The 17049-nt window shown below is 34.2% G+C and overlaps 1 protein-coding gene across 2 annotated transcripts; it reads right to left on the reverse strand.

The window, feature by feature from the left end:
- Nucleotides 1-1377: 1377 nt before the first annotated feature.
- LOC138318373 (probable serine/threonine-protein kinase clkA) lies at nucleotides 1378-17022 on the reverse strand. Of its 2 annotated transcripts, none has more exons than XM_069260693.1 (5): nucleotides 16898-17022; nucleotides 12396-14476; nucleotides 11978-12144; nucleotides 11412-11569; nucleotides 1378-10947 (listed from the first exon to the last, which is right to left on the reverse strand). In XM_069260693.1, exons 1-5 carry the CDS (start codon nucleotides 16914-16916, stop codon nucleotides 10679-10681), a joined length of 2694 nt encoding a protein of 897 aa, XP_069116794.1. In that variant the 5' UTR covers nucleotides 16917-17022; the 3' UTR covers nucleotides 1378-10678. The 2 variants fall into 2 exon arrangements, with proteins under 2 accessions (XP_069116794.1, XP_069116787.1); XM_069260686.1 differs by having other exon boundaries at nucleotides 11400-11569.
- Between the last annotated feature and the right edge of the window lie 27 nt (nucleotides 17023-17049).

A 17049-nucleotide genomic window follows, 5' to 3' on the forward strand; every position in this document is an offset into this window, starting at 1 on the left:
ACGTTATAATAATATCCCTAGAAATCAAAGGACTTGTTCATTATGTGATAAAAATGACGTCGAAGATGAAGTACATTTTGTTCTTCTCTGTCTGGCATATTCTGAATTTAGAGAAAAATAGATTAACAGATATTTTTATCATAGACCAAGCGTGCATAAGTTTATAGAATTATTCTCTAGTAAAGATGTTAAAATTTTGAATATGTTGGGTAACTTTTTGTTTCGTGCAACAGAGAAAAGAAAAACTCTGCTCTCAATTAATTAAATGATAAAATTGTTTTTTATTTGCCGTCAGCATCAACGTGGGTTCTGTTGTGATCACGTCTTTTATACATATGTAGCTTATTAGTATATTGAAATACTGAAATATTGTCCTCCGCCATCTTATACTTGTATACATTGTATGTCATATTATAATGATAATAATTGTACTGTTCCCTATATGCTTGTTATGCATTTGGATGAAATAAAAAAAAAACTTGAACTTAAGACAGATCCTAATCATCCAATATTTAAACAAAACTTGATGCGTGTCATAATAGGTGTAATCAATTTTTGCAAAGAATGAGCACGTACATGTATTTTGACAAAACACGTTGTACTTGAACACATGTAGGGTTTAATAAATATGAAATCGGTACGTCGGTTGTGTTAATTGGCACTTCCGCAATTGGAATATATCTATATATAATTATAAGCCTGGAGTCCGGCGCAATGGAGTCCTTTTTTGACGATTGTGAAGAGAGAAACATGACTGACCTTTGGTTGCATAGGAAGTAAATGTAGCTGAGCTGAAGTTCTTGTACATGAATCCATGATAACGCTGCCATGCTTCTGTTGATGGAGCACTTTTTCGGATGATGATGATTCCACTCTATGCTGTTAGTAGAACTGTAAAAACGAGTACGCAGCGTTTTCTAATACAATGATGTATTCTATACGTAGTGAGATCTTGCATAACAGAAACACGTTTTTACACATTTAAGAGGAGCAGTCTGCGAATGGTGTATAGGGTTCAATATCGGAACCGCAAATGTCGATAATTGTTCTTTTCAAGACGAGAGCTTTAATTTGTTTCTTTCCATTCCTTCTAGTCCCGATATCGGTGTCAAACAGGCATTTTACTTCCATGTTCAGGTCCTGTGAAAATCCGACTTGAAAGTTTGTAATGGTCCTCTCGTACATCTCGACCCAAAAACTGCTGCATTATAAACCGTTTTTTGTAGCAGTTTTTCATCTCAGCAAAGTCGTCACCCTTGGGAAATTGAACAACACAACAAATTGTGTGCTGGAAGTCGAAAAATAGTTTTCAAGTCATCCAGTAAATGACAATAATTGATAAACACACTGTATGAAATAAATATTCAAAACAAAACCTTTCATTTCGTCATAAAATTGTTTATCGTTTTCAATTAATTATTACAAAAAATGAAACACACACAGTATATTCTAAGAATATTGAAGCATAAAACACAACACATTTGTCATAAATAGCCAATACACCTTGGACACTTAATTAGCAACCAAGTTCAAGGATCATGAAACAACCTTTAAGACTTAAAATGACGTATCTTTCATAACTATTGTAATTCAGCTTTGATAGGCTCAAGCTAATTTTCAGACTGTTTTGAACGTAAGATGTTTCATAAACTTGGGGTGAGTTTCATTAATGCTAATATACAAGGTCCATTCCCAAATAGTGTGATATAGTGGGTATCCATTCAGGCACCAAGACCTTGAATGGAACTAACATCCATTTGCATTAACTTGTGCAAAATCAAATTAGAACGTTCCAAACGTGAAATATCTTTTCATTGGAAATGCATGCTTATGTTACTAACAAATATAATTAATGTTGGATCTGTTTAACCCATAATGAAAGTGTTCTATTTTACTACTTACTTTCTTATACAACAAACTTTTAAAACTCATGTTTGAAGTATTTTCTACATTTTCAAATATTTTTTATAATATCTGATTCAGGAATTAAATCATCAAAAAATATTTCCATGTAATTATACTAATAGAAGCCGATGGGTATAGCTCCAAAATATTTCAGATTAAAAGAAAACAAATTAAGATTTTAATTACAAGATCAAAAGAAAACAAATAAAGATTTTAATTACAAGTTTATCATCCCCTTGTCACCTCTATCCGTAAGAGCATCAGTTATATATCCTCTACAGCATTCATTTAGAATGATTGCTCTACACCAAACACAAAAACGTAAACAAGAGCACACATATAGCACTACGATATATCACACTTTCTATCACATTGATTTGTTAGTTTCTATCCTGTACAAGCAATGTCATATATGATTTAGACAAAACCCATTCATCCCTCGAAAAATTACAGATATGTACCAGTGAATACATATATACATATAGTAATGACTGCATGCTTGATGGCAGCAGCTGTAAAATCAAAATCATCAGAAATTTTGAAAAACAAGCTAGGTGTTGGGTCTATCAGTAATGCAATTCTCTTCTAATGGAAGGGGCATTTCTTGTCTTGATAAATCAAAATCATCAGAAATTTTGAAAAACAAGCTTGTTGTTGGGTCTATCAGTATTGCAATTCTCTTCTAATGGAAGGGGCATTTCTTGTCTTGATCTAAAACATTTATGCTGTTAGTCCTTGACACAAATAAGGTTATATAGATGTTATCAAAAGCAGTTAAATCTGTATGAGAAGAGGCTTTATTTGTTTTATAGACCCCGATACATACATGTATTCTTATACCAAAATATACCATGACCTTATCAACTCACTATTGGCACTTAAATTAGTGATCTGTTAAGTCAGTGGGTCAGAAACAAATCATTGGTCCATAAATTAAGGGGCCAGTGAAATAAGTGGTCAGTAAAGTCATAAGTCAGTTAAATCATTGGTCTGTAATTGCAGGAGTCAGCAAAAAAATATTAAGTGGTCGGATCAGTAAAGACAGCGGCCAGTGAATGATTGGTTACTTAAATTGGTGGTCAGTAAAGTCAAGGGTCAGTTACGTTAGTGGTCAGTAAAGTCAATTAAGGGTCAGTTAAGTTAATGGTCAGTGAAGTCATGGGTCAGTTAAGTTAATGGTCAGTGAAGTCATGGGTCAGTTAAGTTAATGGTCAGTCAAGTCAAGGGTCAGTTAAGGTAGTGGCCGCTTTATTTTAAGTCAGAGGTCAATAAAGTCAATGGCTCATAAAATCAGTACCAGTCTGTAAAAAAATTACTGATCTAGAAGAAGTAAGTATGAAAATATCAATGTTCTGCTGAATATTATGCATGTATTGCCCTGGCATTAGGGAGACAGGATCAGTTGTTACTGTTATAAGGGGAAGATAAAGTTAGATATCATCTTGCCTTAACTAACATTGAAAAAAGACTAGCTTTTCCTTCTACACAAAACAGTGAGTTGAGATTTAAATCCTCCGATATATAACTTTGGTATCAGCTTTATGAAGTTTTGAATAACACATTACAACATAAGTCAGCACAAATCTCTGAACAATGAAAATAAACATCTACAGCTATTTGGTATGTAATCATATTGACAAGCAACCAAAATGTACTTTTTTGTGCAATCAAATCCTAATTAGAACAAAATAATTACCACAATGATGAATTCTTCAAGCATTGACAGTAATTTGTTTATCTCTGTATATCAACAATTGATATAGAGTAAAATTGATCTGTGCACTATTTCTAGTCTCTAGAAAAAAGCCCTAGAATAAGAATACTGGTAAAATGTGATAATTTATATCAATGTAAGTGCCTTTAAAGGAGACAATCAGATATGTAACTGGTATCTTATATATGAACCAAAAACATTGTATACATTGTTCTACCTTATACACATGACGAAACAACTCTACATAGATATGGAATACTGAATGGTACTATTCAACCTTCATACATTGCTTCATTGAACACACCGGAAAAACAAGAGTGAAGTCACTGATACTTCTACAAAAAGAAATAAGAATTATTGTTATAAATCATTATCACAAGTAAGCAACAAATTTCCACAGCATATTTTAAAGTTTAATGTTTACCAGGGTATCAACTTTTTTTTCACAGCAATTTTCCTGTCATTCATAGTTTAAAACTTTACCGGTCATCCAAATTTCATGACATTTTTTTTAACGAGGCTAATCTTGTGTGAAATATGTATACATAATGTCTAATCACAGATGAAAGAAGTTGCTATAAACGGCAGTATCTTTTTATCATATTTAATCCTTATTGACTGACATCATTTTGTTTGTGTTTAGAGTCATCACTGAATAATGATAAACCACAATAAGATTTCATCTTCCGCTTACTTTGAACAAATAGCAGCAGGTATTTTTAACAAAAACTGTTTTCATTAATTATATAAATACCAATCAATTATCATTATGTAAATTAAACCTGTGTTCAATTTTTCCATTTTATAAATATTTACATATATGTATAGGCTTAGTGTATAACAACAGAGTTCTTTCTATGGTAATGATCAATACATCAATGGAAAGATATAATAGGTTGTCTCATACATCACTGGGCTACTTACATATTAATATTAAATGTATAATACTCTAGTGAATTGTTAGTTGGTTATGTGCATGATGTACGGTACAACTTCCGTACACTTAAAGCAGAAGTGGGGAGGTTAGTTTTATTAGTTAACAAGTCTATATCAATGCTGTTATAGTGTTTGATTTACTCTATCAATAGAATTACAAAAGCTAAAATACTGTGGAAAAAATTATTTGATTACAAATACCAAGCTTACCATTATTCAATACAACATTAATATCTTTTGACTAGTAAACTGCAAAATACGGATAACTGGTATTCAGATCAATCAGTATGATTGTTATGAAAATATTTCCACTGTAAATTGTTTAGTGTAACAAATCCAATAGATCCCCTTATTACCACTAAATAGCTGGGTGAATGACGTCTTGAAAATAAAATAAATGGTCATTTCCAAAGTGAGTAAAATAACAGAAGAAATCTCAGCAGTAAATTCAGACTACAAGCAAAATAAACAAATAAATTGCTTAGTGAAAACTAATAATTTAAAAATGTTAATAAACTTACACATCTGTAAAAATAATGTGAAAATAAACCAAAATAATAATTTTAAAATTTTAATTAATTTACACCTCCAAAAACCCATCCTATTTACCTAAGGGTACACATGGTATATATGTATATTATTGGTGACATACCGGTATACCAAGAGAAGGGTTTATGTAATGGTAATGCCATAATGATACATATGTATGGTAGCCAGACTTTTCATTCCTTTATCCTATTGGTACTGATACAATTAAAGGGAGATAACACTGCAGTTACTACTAGAGTGTACAATATCAGAATCAAACGTTACATAAACAAACAAAATTCTAATGATATGTCAGTGTTTCGGAATTATTTAAATGAAGTAATCACCTTCCTCATTCAAGTTATAATCTACATACATAAATGTACAACAGTTATGACTTAATATACATCAATGAATTGTATCCAGAAATTTAAATCATTAATGCTGATATGCCCCCGGTCTTTTAATAGATATATAGTATATACTGGGTACCCAAAATCTGCCACAGATCTATTTGAACCTAAATGATCAAAATATAACAAGCTGATAACATCATACACATAACATCATTTTAAAATCCTGATACAATATGTATCATTTCTTGTAAACTAACTGGACAGCCTTACATCAATTATTTTGAAAAATCAAATTTTGGTTTCTTTTTTCATTTTTTGCCTTCATTAACTAGAAAAAGTAGACTTTGATATGATAAAATCTCCAAAGCTTAAAGTAACAATGATTAGTTGACATAATGCAACTAATTAATATATTAAAAAATCGTACACAGATATGCATCAGCATTCAATGAAAATTGTGCTACTTTTCTGGAATGAGAAAGTGTTGGGGAAAATTAGCCAGTAAAGAATACTGAAAGGTGGCATATAACTTATATGATACATCGTAATAAAGTCAACAATTTTATATAAACAACCTCTGTTCTTGCTTGGTGTTTTGTTTATACACATTTCGACTCGGATTATATACAAGTGTACATCAAATAGTTGAGGGGAAAAGCTATTCTTGCTGGAAAACTCAATTTAGAATATCGAACAATAAACCAATTTTTGAAAAAATAGAGATATTTTAGAACAATTGTCCAATTACATTTACCAAAATTAAATCTAGCTAACAAATCAAAGATAATGTTAAAATCTATCAACAATTTAATGTTAGCAAAGAAACCAAACAATAGGATGAATAGCATATACTCGTGCTATCAACATATATAAAACAGGTACTTTTATGTGTTTTGTGTACAAAAGCTGATCCTCATTTACATCTATAATTCAGCAAGAGTCAGCTTTCAGTCTGAAATTAAATTTGCTATAAGCAATTATGTTTAAATACAGTCACACGTAAATGGAAATATTATAATTGTTTCCATCTTGAATGATTATAATTCTCTAGAATGCTGAAATTGGGAGAAGATTGTATGATGTCATTGTATTGTCGGTACTATGTTTTAAAGTAATCAAAAGGAGATAATCCAGCATTATTTAATTCTCATATTAAAAAATAATCTTTTTAACGAAAAACTTTGGTTTAACGAGATGTTCTGTCTTCGCAAAAAGAAATCCAGTACGATCCATAGAACAGATATGCTGTATTTTGTATATAGTAGCTGTGCATGCAATTATTTTTGATTTTCAAAATAATTCAGGCAAGAATCTGCAAACTTATTACATTGTTATAATACTCGATTATTACATACATTCTCAAATAGTTTTGTCAGCAAACTGAAAGACATTATATTTCAACACCTGTGTCATCACTAATAATACTGATAGAGGCCTGTAGTACGATATATAACCTTAAACCCTGAAATTTAAAAATGAAATGTTCCAGCCTTAGAATAGGAACATCTCAAATAGGTTTTTAGGGGTGATTGAGTTAGTGTAAATGGTGTTTAAAGGGAAAACATATGCTTGACAATGACAGAAAAGCATACAGCAGTCGTCTTAAAGGCTGGACAAAAAACCGAATCTATACCAAAAATTCAAATCTTGAAGATAACAAACTGATATTTTCACCGTTCAGTGACTGAAATCATTAGTCTGACATCAGAAATAAAACAAAGCCATAGCCACAGGCAACTTCATACAAATTAAACTATAGCTACATTACTATTAAGTTTTGTCTTAACTAAAAATGGCATACTATCACAAAACAATAATACTGTAGATTTTGTTATTCGGAACGAAAACAATACTGTTTAACACTTTCTACTAAATTAATTTTGCTCCTGCATTGGTCAACCGGTCACCACTGACCATTATATCACAACAAATTGTGCTAGGAGTCTTTGAGACTATTATATGATTTATACTTGTAGTTGACTGTACATCAATTGACCGTCTCATTTTCAACATGAATTGTACAAACTTTTATCTTATAATAGGTACACTAATATCACAGGATATATACGGATCACTGGTATATTCTAATACATATAACATACATTTATATCTGAAGAAAAAATTGTAAAACAAAAAAATACTGTTAGTTATAGCAGACTAAACTAGTACTAATGTAACTGTATCATATCTAAACATATAACAATGATAAATTAAAACACTCAAAACATTAAAGGGACAATTCACTCAAGCTAATTCTTTTACATAACCAAAAAGCAAATATGGCATAAATGTACTGTTCTACATTTCTTATGAAACATATAACATAACATATTGACAAATTCCACATCATTGATTAGTATTTTAATTGATACCATTGTAATTACAAATCGTTGATCAATACGATTAAGCAAGTACAATATGTACGCTGTACCCATACTCTAGCCAAAGTCACGCACGTTAAACAAATGAACTACATAACCACTGAGGAGGTGATAAATAATTTTTTAGGCAAGACAATTCACCTAATAAGGTAAACACACTGCTGTCAGAGCGATTTGAGCAGTTCTAGACAAAAGTTGCATTACTTTACGAGCAAAGGACAGGGTTCGGCATACAAGATGTTCGACCACCATGTGTGATGGCGGACAGCGAGCGAGTTTGAACATTTCACACGCATTTCACCACCATGGGTTTTTCTGGCATATCGCAGTAAAACCGACTGATCTAATTTCTATAAGAACTGGGTTTTTCCGATATATGTACAAATTTTAATGTTCTCTTAGACTGAATTGTCCCTTTAACCACAGAAAACTATGAACAATACACAAGTTCTATCAAATTACAACCAGTCTTTGCATTTAAATAAATATAGTTTTAAGCAGCAGAAAAAAAAAACCTTCATATTTACACCTTTTCGCAATATTGAACTATGATTTAATCAATCTTACGGGAAATGTGTATAGAATACATATTTATTAAATTATTATGCAATGAACTCGGTCAATAATTTTCAAATTATTTGCATTGATTAACAGTTTGCTTAATACATTTATGTTTGCTGTTTACTTTAAGGAGGTGCCTGGAATCAAAGGTTAAGGAATGCAAAGTATAGGAAGGAGAAAAAAAATCAGATATATTCGTAGGACATTTAATGGTGATGTGAAGAAATGTGACAGAATGGAAAGGACAAGAGTAACACTGTTTACTGTTCAAAAAATGCTGCTAAAAACTGAACCTAGCAACATACGTCTGAAAGTTACCATTCCTAAATTTTGCTGAAAGTCTTCGTAGTTTAAATTGAAAATGTTGACAGAAAACTAAGTTTAAATTGAAAATGTTGACAGCAAGCTATAAAAAATCTGCATTTTTACCAAAAAAATTTAAATTTACTTTATACATTCTAAGGTGATAAAAGTGACAAGTGCACTTTCAATTAAATATCAATCCAGATTACGATATAAGGGAAAAGCACCTTTGTGAGAGTTTACACTATATAGATACACACTATACAATAAATTTTTATCAAATTTATGATGAATGGTGATGACAACCATTCAAACATGATATATACACACCATATTTTCATACTAGTCTGGATTTCTAAGTATTAAATTGCACCATTTTAATGCATGTGCCACCACAAGTAAATAGACGCATACATTGTTGTATTTCACATTTATTTTTATAACTATTCTAACACATGACTAAATTGTAGTTTTACAACTATCAATATTCCCTTAATATAGTATTAGAAGGCTCAATGGTCCTTCAAATTTAAATCTGAACTAGGAAAAGAGCCAAAAGGGCCTGCACCATTCATCTATACTGCTTATGTAGAGTAACACTTTAAGATTTGCTCGATCGCTGACAAATGGTATTTTTTTCACTATCAAAAAACAGCAGCAGATGATTGAGTATTTTTCTTCAGTTACAAAAGTTACTTACTTTACACCATTACCGTCGTTGAAAAGTTTGAGCTTCTAATTTTACTTCAAGTTAAAAATATTAAAAAATAGTTAATTGCATCCCGAAAAAATTCTGTGGCACTATATCCTATATGGAATGAAGTACTGATTGCGCATGACCCAAAGGCAAAATAAATTATTTTATATTATTATTTGTGTTAATTAGACTTATGTATACATGATTAAACACTAATTATTGTTCAAACGATGAATATCATTTATGCTCTGTCGGCAGTGGAGCATCTTTAAACACTAATCTATTTCTTTCCTTACAATTCACAGCAAATACTAGAAGTTATCAATTTAAGATAATCCAGAAATAGTTCAAATACTGATACAAGTCATTAGGAATAAATAGTATACAAAATCAACATATTTAACACTAGTTACATGGGAAATAAATCATTTTTTCTCAGAAAATAAGAAAAAAGGTTACCCTTATGGTATTTCAGAAGATTTAGATAAGGAAATTTTGACGTCCATTAGTAGACAGTGGGAGCCTGATCAATAATATACAATATACCACCACTAGTTTTAATTGAAAACAAAATCTGATCTACACACTAATTAACTTTTAGTTACATATTTCTAAACAAATGTGCAAAACTAAAAAATGTTTTTTTTATAAAATGCTCTCTATACACAAAACTTTTTGTCATTGTCCAGATACCCACTCTTGACCTCAATATGCTTCGATTCAACCGTGGTTCTCAAATGATGAAGCTCAGTAGATTTACTAAATTCTGATATCATCAGTAATTCACATGTTTCCAAAATGCTACAACTTAATTAACGATCATTTTTACTATTCTGAGGTGATGAAAAAAATATCTTGCAAGCCCAAGGATTCCAAAAGTTTCTGGGGTTTTTTTTTTATAGGAACTCTCTTTCTATCATTTCTAAATGGAATGATAAAAATAAAGTTCTACTGGTGGCACTAAGAGATCCTTAGAATCAGCCACTTAACATTGATAGCATTGAATTTAAGTGTCGAGTTATCAAGAACGACTCCCAAACAAAATCCCCTGGAGTGGAGGATATACCGGAATAATTCTTCTCATATTGCAATGCCTACACGTTATTAAAAATTAAAAAAAAAAAATGTTTTGATTTATTGACTAAAAATCATCAATCATTACTCCAGCACTATTCTCACAACACTATTTTCACTGAATCTCAATAAGATTGAATCACATATGATATATGGACTATACATAAAGTGATGTCTTTTGTGCTTGATTTCTAAATGAGGATGTTGAAACGGATAGAAACGACTATGAGCTGACCTCTTGTTCACTATCAGATATATGCCTAGAGGAAGAATAGTTTGTCTTGTGCTTCTTGCTGTCCATGTGCATTGCAAATTGTCCATCACCACTCAAAGTTACGTTGCACACCTTACAGTAAAACTTCCCACTTGGCGTGCGGTAGTTTTGAAAGTCTCTTTGTCGTTTAGACTGTCCCGAGTCATTGTCACTACCAGGGAATGGATAGCTACGCTTGGAGCCGCTGTGGTAGCCTGAACGGCCGTTAAATCCTATACCTGTAAATATAATCAGGTGATCAATTACTCCAACAATGTTGAAAGCGAACAAGTGAAGAGAAAATTAATCATGCATCCCCTTGGAAGTGAGACAAAGGAAATTTTAATCCTCGACTTACAGATTCTTAAGGAGACAATTCCGTGGCAAGCCTCGTGTTTGACAACTTAGAATCTTACTCCTTGAGTTAAGATTTCCATTTGTCATCCTCAAAGGGGTGAAAGATTTTTTAACCGTTTTAGCAAAACAAGGTTCAGTTTTCAATAACATTTTAAAGATATTGCAACCAAGTTGATATGCTGTAAAAGAAATATTTGTGCAAAAGTTTTGTCCCGTCTGTATGGGATGTAAGATACATCATGATATCAGTAATTTAACGTGGAGATATCCAATCCTCAGGATTGCAGTAAACATATAGCTGAGAAAGCATCAAGATTATGATACAAAGCCTTACCTCGCCCCCTACCTCTGTAGCCTGGACCAGCAGAACCGTTAGACCAGGCTCCACCACGCTCCTGAGATTTTAACTTTGCTTTGTGTTTAGCTCCTTCTAGATGGGCATTGAGTTGTTCCTGACAAGTAACATGGACTGAACAGAGTTTACACTCAAAGACGGTGCCGTCGCTATAAATAAAACATATAGCTTTTAAGGTGCTACAGAGATTTTAAAGTTTTTAAACAATATTGAATGACTTCATCATACATAAAATTGCAATGCGACTTATTTAAAAAACAACATGCTCCCCCATTGACAATTCACCTCATAGGTACCGTATGTGACTTTTCATTTTGTGAACTACACCATTTGAATGACATTGTATAGGTCCACGTGCATCTGCAGACACAAGGCTTGGCTCTATACTCTTTGGCCATTGGTCAATTACATGACTGCAAGGGCAACAAATACACCTACATACTGTGCAAGGAGATTGCATTAGGAGCAATACAAGGTGTCTTCAAACTTAGAATATACAGAAACATCTGAGACCTGGATTATTTGCTTGAATAGCAGATAGAACCTTTCACACTTACACTGTGACGTGGTCCTTCTGAGATTCTGTGACACTGCGAACCTGAGAGGACATGCGAACTTTCTTCTGATGGTTTTTACCCTCATAATGTTGCATGGCTTGCTTTGGGGAGTTGAACGACACGTCACACACTTTACAATAAATCTCCTCTGTCGCTCCGGACAATTTCTGAAATAGAAAAGTCATATATGTCAAATAAAGTCTTATTTCTGATACAAGTATAGGACCTCTCAAGTTCTATTTTGCTATGCATCCTATAACAGCCAAATTGAGTGTTTGAAAACTAGTTAGTGATAACCATAGTCTTAGTGATTACCATAAATATCATGTATCTCAATGTGTTGAAGCATTTTGTCTGTTACCCTTTAAATACTTAAATACTAAAATAATTATCAATGTACTACACAGTTTTTCCATACCTCTTTATCATCTTTCGTCATTTTACTCTCTGTCTTATCCTTCTGCTCATTTTTCTTCTCTTTGTCATTCTGTCCATCATCATCCAGAAGAACAACAGTCTTTCCTGTCACAATACTTCCTTCCTTTTCTAACTTCTTTAATGTCACTTCAAGTGCTGCCGACTGGCGGAACAGTCGCACTTTTTTCGCGTGATTTTTTCCATCGTAATGTTGATCAGCCTGGAGGCCATTGTTCATTGCTAAATTACAGAGTTTACAACACATTGGCTGTATAAGAAGTGCAAGTTTTGCTTCTACTTCGGGATCTAATTCCACGTCTTCCTTTTTGCCAGCACTTTTCTTTTTTGCAGTTGTCTCCTCTTTGCTGTCTGACGATTTTGCTGAGGAGGTACTACATGTACGATTAGTCTTGGGTCCAGGTTTAATTTCACTGTTTTGTTCTGTTTTAATTAATTTGGTAGTCGAGGGTCCAGATTGGCATGTTTCTGGTGAGGCTGGTCTTTTTCCAGCTTTGCTTCCAGTTTCAGATTGTGGAGGAATATTCTTAGTATTTAACGCTTTGTTATCACTTGATGGCTTCTGCTCATTTTTGTTCTGTTCTTGGTTACTCGATCTACTCATATTTCCTCTCCAAGCTCCCCTAGGACCACCACCATAGGACCTTCCATTACCACGGTGATCACCTCTCTGTCCTATACCTCCTTGCCCCATTCCTCTTTGTCCCATCCCACCTCGTCCCATACCTCCAGGATGATCTCCAAAACCTCTTCCCAAAGTACTACCTCTATAGTTTCTTTGATTCATTCTTCCACTGTCCCCTCCCCTGCCCCCTCCCCTAACCCCTCTTTGATTGAAACTGCTATTTCCCCCACTGTCTTCTCTCTGCTGACCTCTGTTGCTCCCTCTACCCCTCGTACCTCTAATATCTCTACCCCTATGACCTCTTGCTCCCCTCATACCCCTGTTCGAATTATCTAGCTGGACCTTACTTATCCCTGTGGCATACCCTGAATATGCATAATCAGGTTGTCCCCCCTTGTTGTGTTTATCGTTATACTGATTATTGTGCGATTTGTTGTGCGCATATCCATAGTTATTCTCAGAATAGTTGGTATAAGCATAATCATTGTTGTAATTATTGTTGTCATAGCCACTGTTATTGGATCCACCATAACTCTGGGAGTTGTCGCCATAGTAACTGTAGCCATCATAACCAAACTGGTCATAGGAACCAACATTATGGTAACCATTGCTAGCACTGTAGTTACCATTTACGTCATTACCATAGCCACCACTATTGCTTCTACTATGGTAACCCTGGGCATTGTTGTTATTTGAACTGTCGTACTGTGAAGAACTGTTGTAATAATTGTCGTTGGAGTTGTTATAAGAGTGATTAGCATAGCCAGCAGAGTTGTAACTGGAATGGTTATATCCGGAATTATCATAGCTGTCCCCGTTACTGTAGGTCGCATCAGCGCCCTCTGTGCTCGGGGAATTGTAGCTGCCATGATAACTTGAATCATTGTAGGAAGCGTAAGCAGAGCTAGCACCAGTGGAACCATAGCTTTCATACCCTGTTGTAGTCTGGTTATACGAGTTATAACTGTATGTATTCTGGGTCTGGTAATCGGTTGACTGGTTTAAATTTCCAGTATTAGTTACCGAATTCTGTTGGTAACCGCTGGTAACCTGCTGATTGTAACTGGTACTGCCCGTTGTCTGTCCGGTACTGGACACTACAGATGTATGGTAATTCCCTGTGGCATCATTGGCATAATTGCCAGCCGGTGTCTGGCCAGCACTGGACACTACTGAGGTATGGTAATTCCCTGTGGTGTCATTGGAATAACTGCCAGTCGGTGTCTGGCCAGCACTGGACACTACTGAGTTATGGTAATTCCCTGTGGTGTCATTGGAATAACTGCCAGTCGGTGTCTGACTGACACTCGACACTACCGAGGTATGGTAACTCCCTGCGGCGTCATTGGAATAATTGCTAGTCGTTGAGTTACTGGTAGGTGCAGCGGCGGTTGATGTCTGGGAGACAACGCCCTGATTAAAGTAGGGCTTGTAGTCAGCTGTAATGAAAGGAGGAATTTCATCAAATACTTAATAGTTAGATACCACAAACAAATGTAGGTGTTCTTAATGAAGTCTGTAAAACAATATCTTGCATTACAAAACTTAAAAAAATACTGTTTTATAAAGCACATAACAGCAGGCAATAAGCAATAGGTCGGAGAATATTTGATTCACTGCTCAGTTGAGCAATGTGAACATGTCTCGACAGAATTTCTTCTTTGCAACATTTCTACACAAAACTGATTGAAAATACAAACATTTGTCATATCATCATGACATTTTTATCAAAGTCACATGTAACGAGAAGAACCATGGACCTTAAAAAGTTAAATGTCGGACCCATATTCTGTACTTGCATATTAGAGTTATCTGCATTTTTGGGTAGGTATTGATTGTGACGTCATGTGTTTGTGAGTGTAACCTCATAATTTTCAGAGAAAACAATGTGAATTGCCTTCACAAAATAATGATGTCACTATCCGCAAGAGAGCTAACTCAGCAATAAGCAAAGATGGAATATATAAATATAGTATATGATTCTCTTATGAACGGTATGTTTTTCTAAAATAACACAAGATCATATCATAATGTTAGGCTATATTCAGAGGTATTTCATCAATCTTAGACTTTCATTGTAGATTAAAATTATTCAAATTATGTCCGCAAGGAAAACTTTATGAACAGCAAATGACAAGTCAAAATTATTGCAATTGATAGGTTAGGTGTTCATTACCAGAATACCTAATATAAATCAATTAGTGATTTGGACCTATCTGCATATGTATCACTTGTTCAAAGATGCTACCGGTGACAAATGATATTTTTCTCTATCAAAAACAGGAGTGGACAAATAATTAAGTATTTTTCTTTAGTTACAAAAGTTCATTTCACCATATGCATTACACTTATGCATTGTAAAGTTTGAGCTTTGTTTTTTAATTCAATAAGATAAAAAATATTAAGAATAATAAAGTACGCTCCCAAAAAAAATACATTACACTTATATACATGTGTAACGGAGCAGCCTTAAATTTGGCAAGAAGGCTATTGAAATAGCCTCTGAGTAAAGCAAGGAAACGGTTGATACCTATAAAGCTTAATTACTTGAATCGTTACTAATTTATGATCAATTACGATCATATAGAGCTATAGACTCTCGCCCTGTTACATTTGGTGCTTTAGACCACTCCAAGTGGAAGTAATTGAGGCTTCCTTGGAGAGAGAACCTGGGTTGGTCTGTGTTCAGGGGCGAACACGTTTAAAATAGGGGAGTAGTGAAGCAGGTTTTAATTGTACATAGTGATATAGTGGCCTTCTAGATTCACGCCAGGAGGAAATTCCCTTTAGCTCAGTCGGTAGAGCGTTGGACCAGTAAGTCCGGGGTCGCGATTCGAACCCGGCTGGCGGCACACAATTCTTGCCCTGTTACACATGTAGGCTCTAGCTATGCTCTATATGGAATGAAGTATGTAATGTACCGAATTGTGTCCATGTGCGCCATGCACCAAATGTAAAATAAATAATTTTGTTTGTACTTCTGTGGTAATTAGGCACATAACCTTGTATGCAGGATTAAACATCAGTTATTGTTCACATGATGTTCGTATCATTTATAATTGCTCTGTTTGCGGTGGAGCATCTTTACTAGGCCTAGCTGGTACTATTGGGCATGGTCCTGTACAATCTTGCTCCCATATGAGGAGAGATAAGACTTAATTAATTATCAGACACATAACCTACCTCGGTGAGCCCAGAACCATCCTCGATACTCCAGGGATTCTGATCACTTACGATCTCTACACTCCTGGACTATCTCCTTGTGAAATTGAAGGCAACTCAGCAGAAAACATTTGACCAATCACTGGCTAGCAAAGATTTCCTTTGAAGACTACAGAGAGAGCAACGACTAGCATCAAAGCCACCCAGTCAACCACAGTGTACCGTTATACGGCTCTTTTGGTGTGTACATCAAATGACTAAATTACCTCTTCTATTCTGTTGCCTCCAGTTTTACTATGAGATAGTCCAGGGGTGTAGAGATCGTAAGTGATCGGAACCTCTGGAATATCGAGGATGGCCCAGAACACACAGTAGATTAAACGTTTTATGCTGTTGTATCTTTAACAGTGAACACCGTTAACCTCGTCTATATAATAATTTAAGTCAAAAATATACTAGAATTACTAACTTACCGGTGCTTAAAACTGTTTAATTGGGAGGAAACGAGTGCATAAGAAATCCTACCAAGTGTCAATTAAAATGTCAAGCTGACACCGACAACCGTCGACATCAGACAGACGGGATCGTCTGCAGTGATCTGGGTCTGTCTGTGTCTGCGATTCGCAGCTATAAAAAAAAATCGGGAATTGCTTACATCGAGAAAAAACACACAAAAATGACAACCTCTGTATTTTTACCTGAATATGTCGAAGACATTGAGTTTGTCAATTGTGCAGTAAATTCCTTTACATGGAGTGAGTAAAAAGTAACTATATTTCTTTGACGTCTGCCGACAGTTCACCTTTCTCTGTTCGCCATGCTAATGCTGAGTGAGGATGCAAAATTCGAC

The sequence above is a fragment of the Argopecten irradians genome, chromosome 1, assembly GCF_041381155.1.
Source record: "Argopecten irradians isolate NY chromosome 1, Ai_NY, whole genome shotgun sequence".
Taxonomy (NCBI): Eukaryota; Metazoa; Mollusca; class Bivalvia; order Pectinida; family Pectinidae; genus Argopecten; species Argopecten irradians.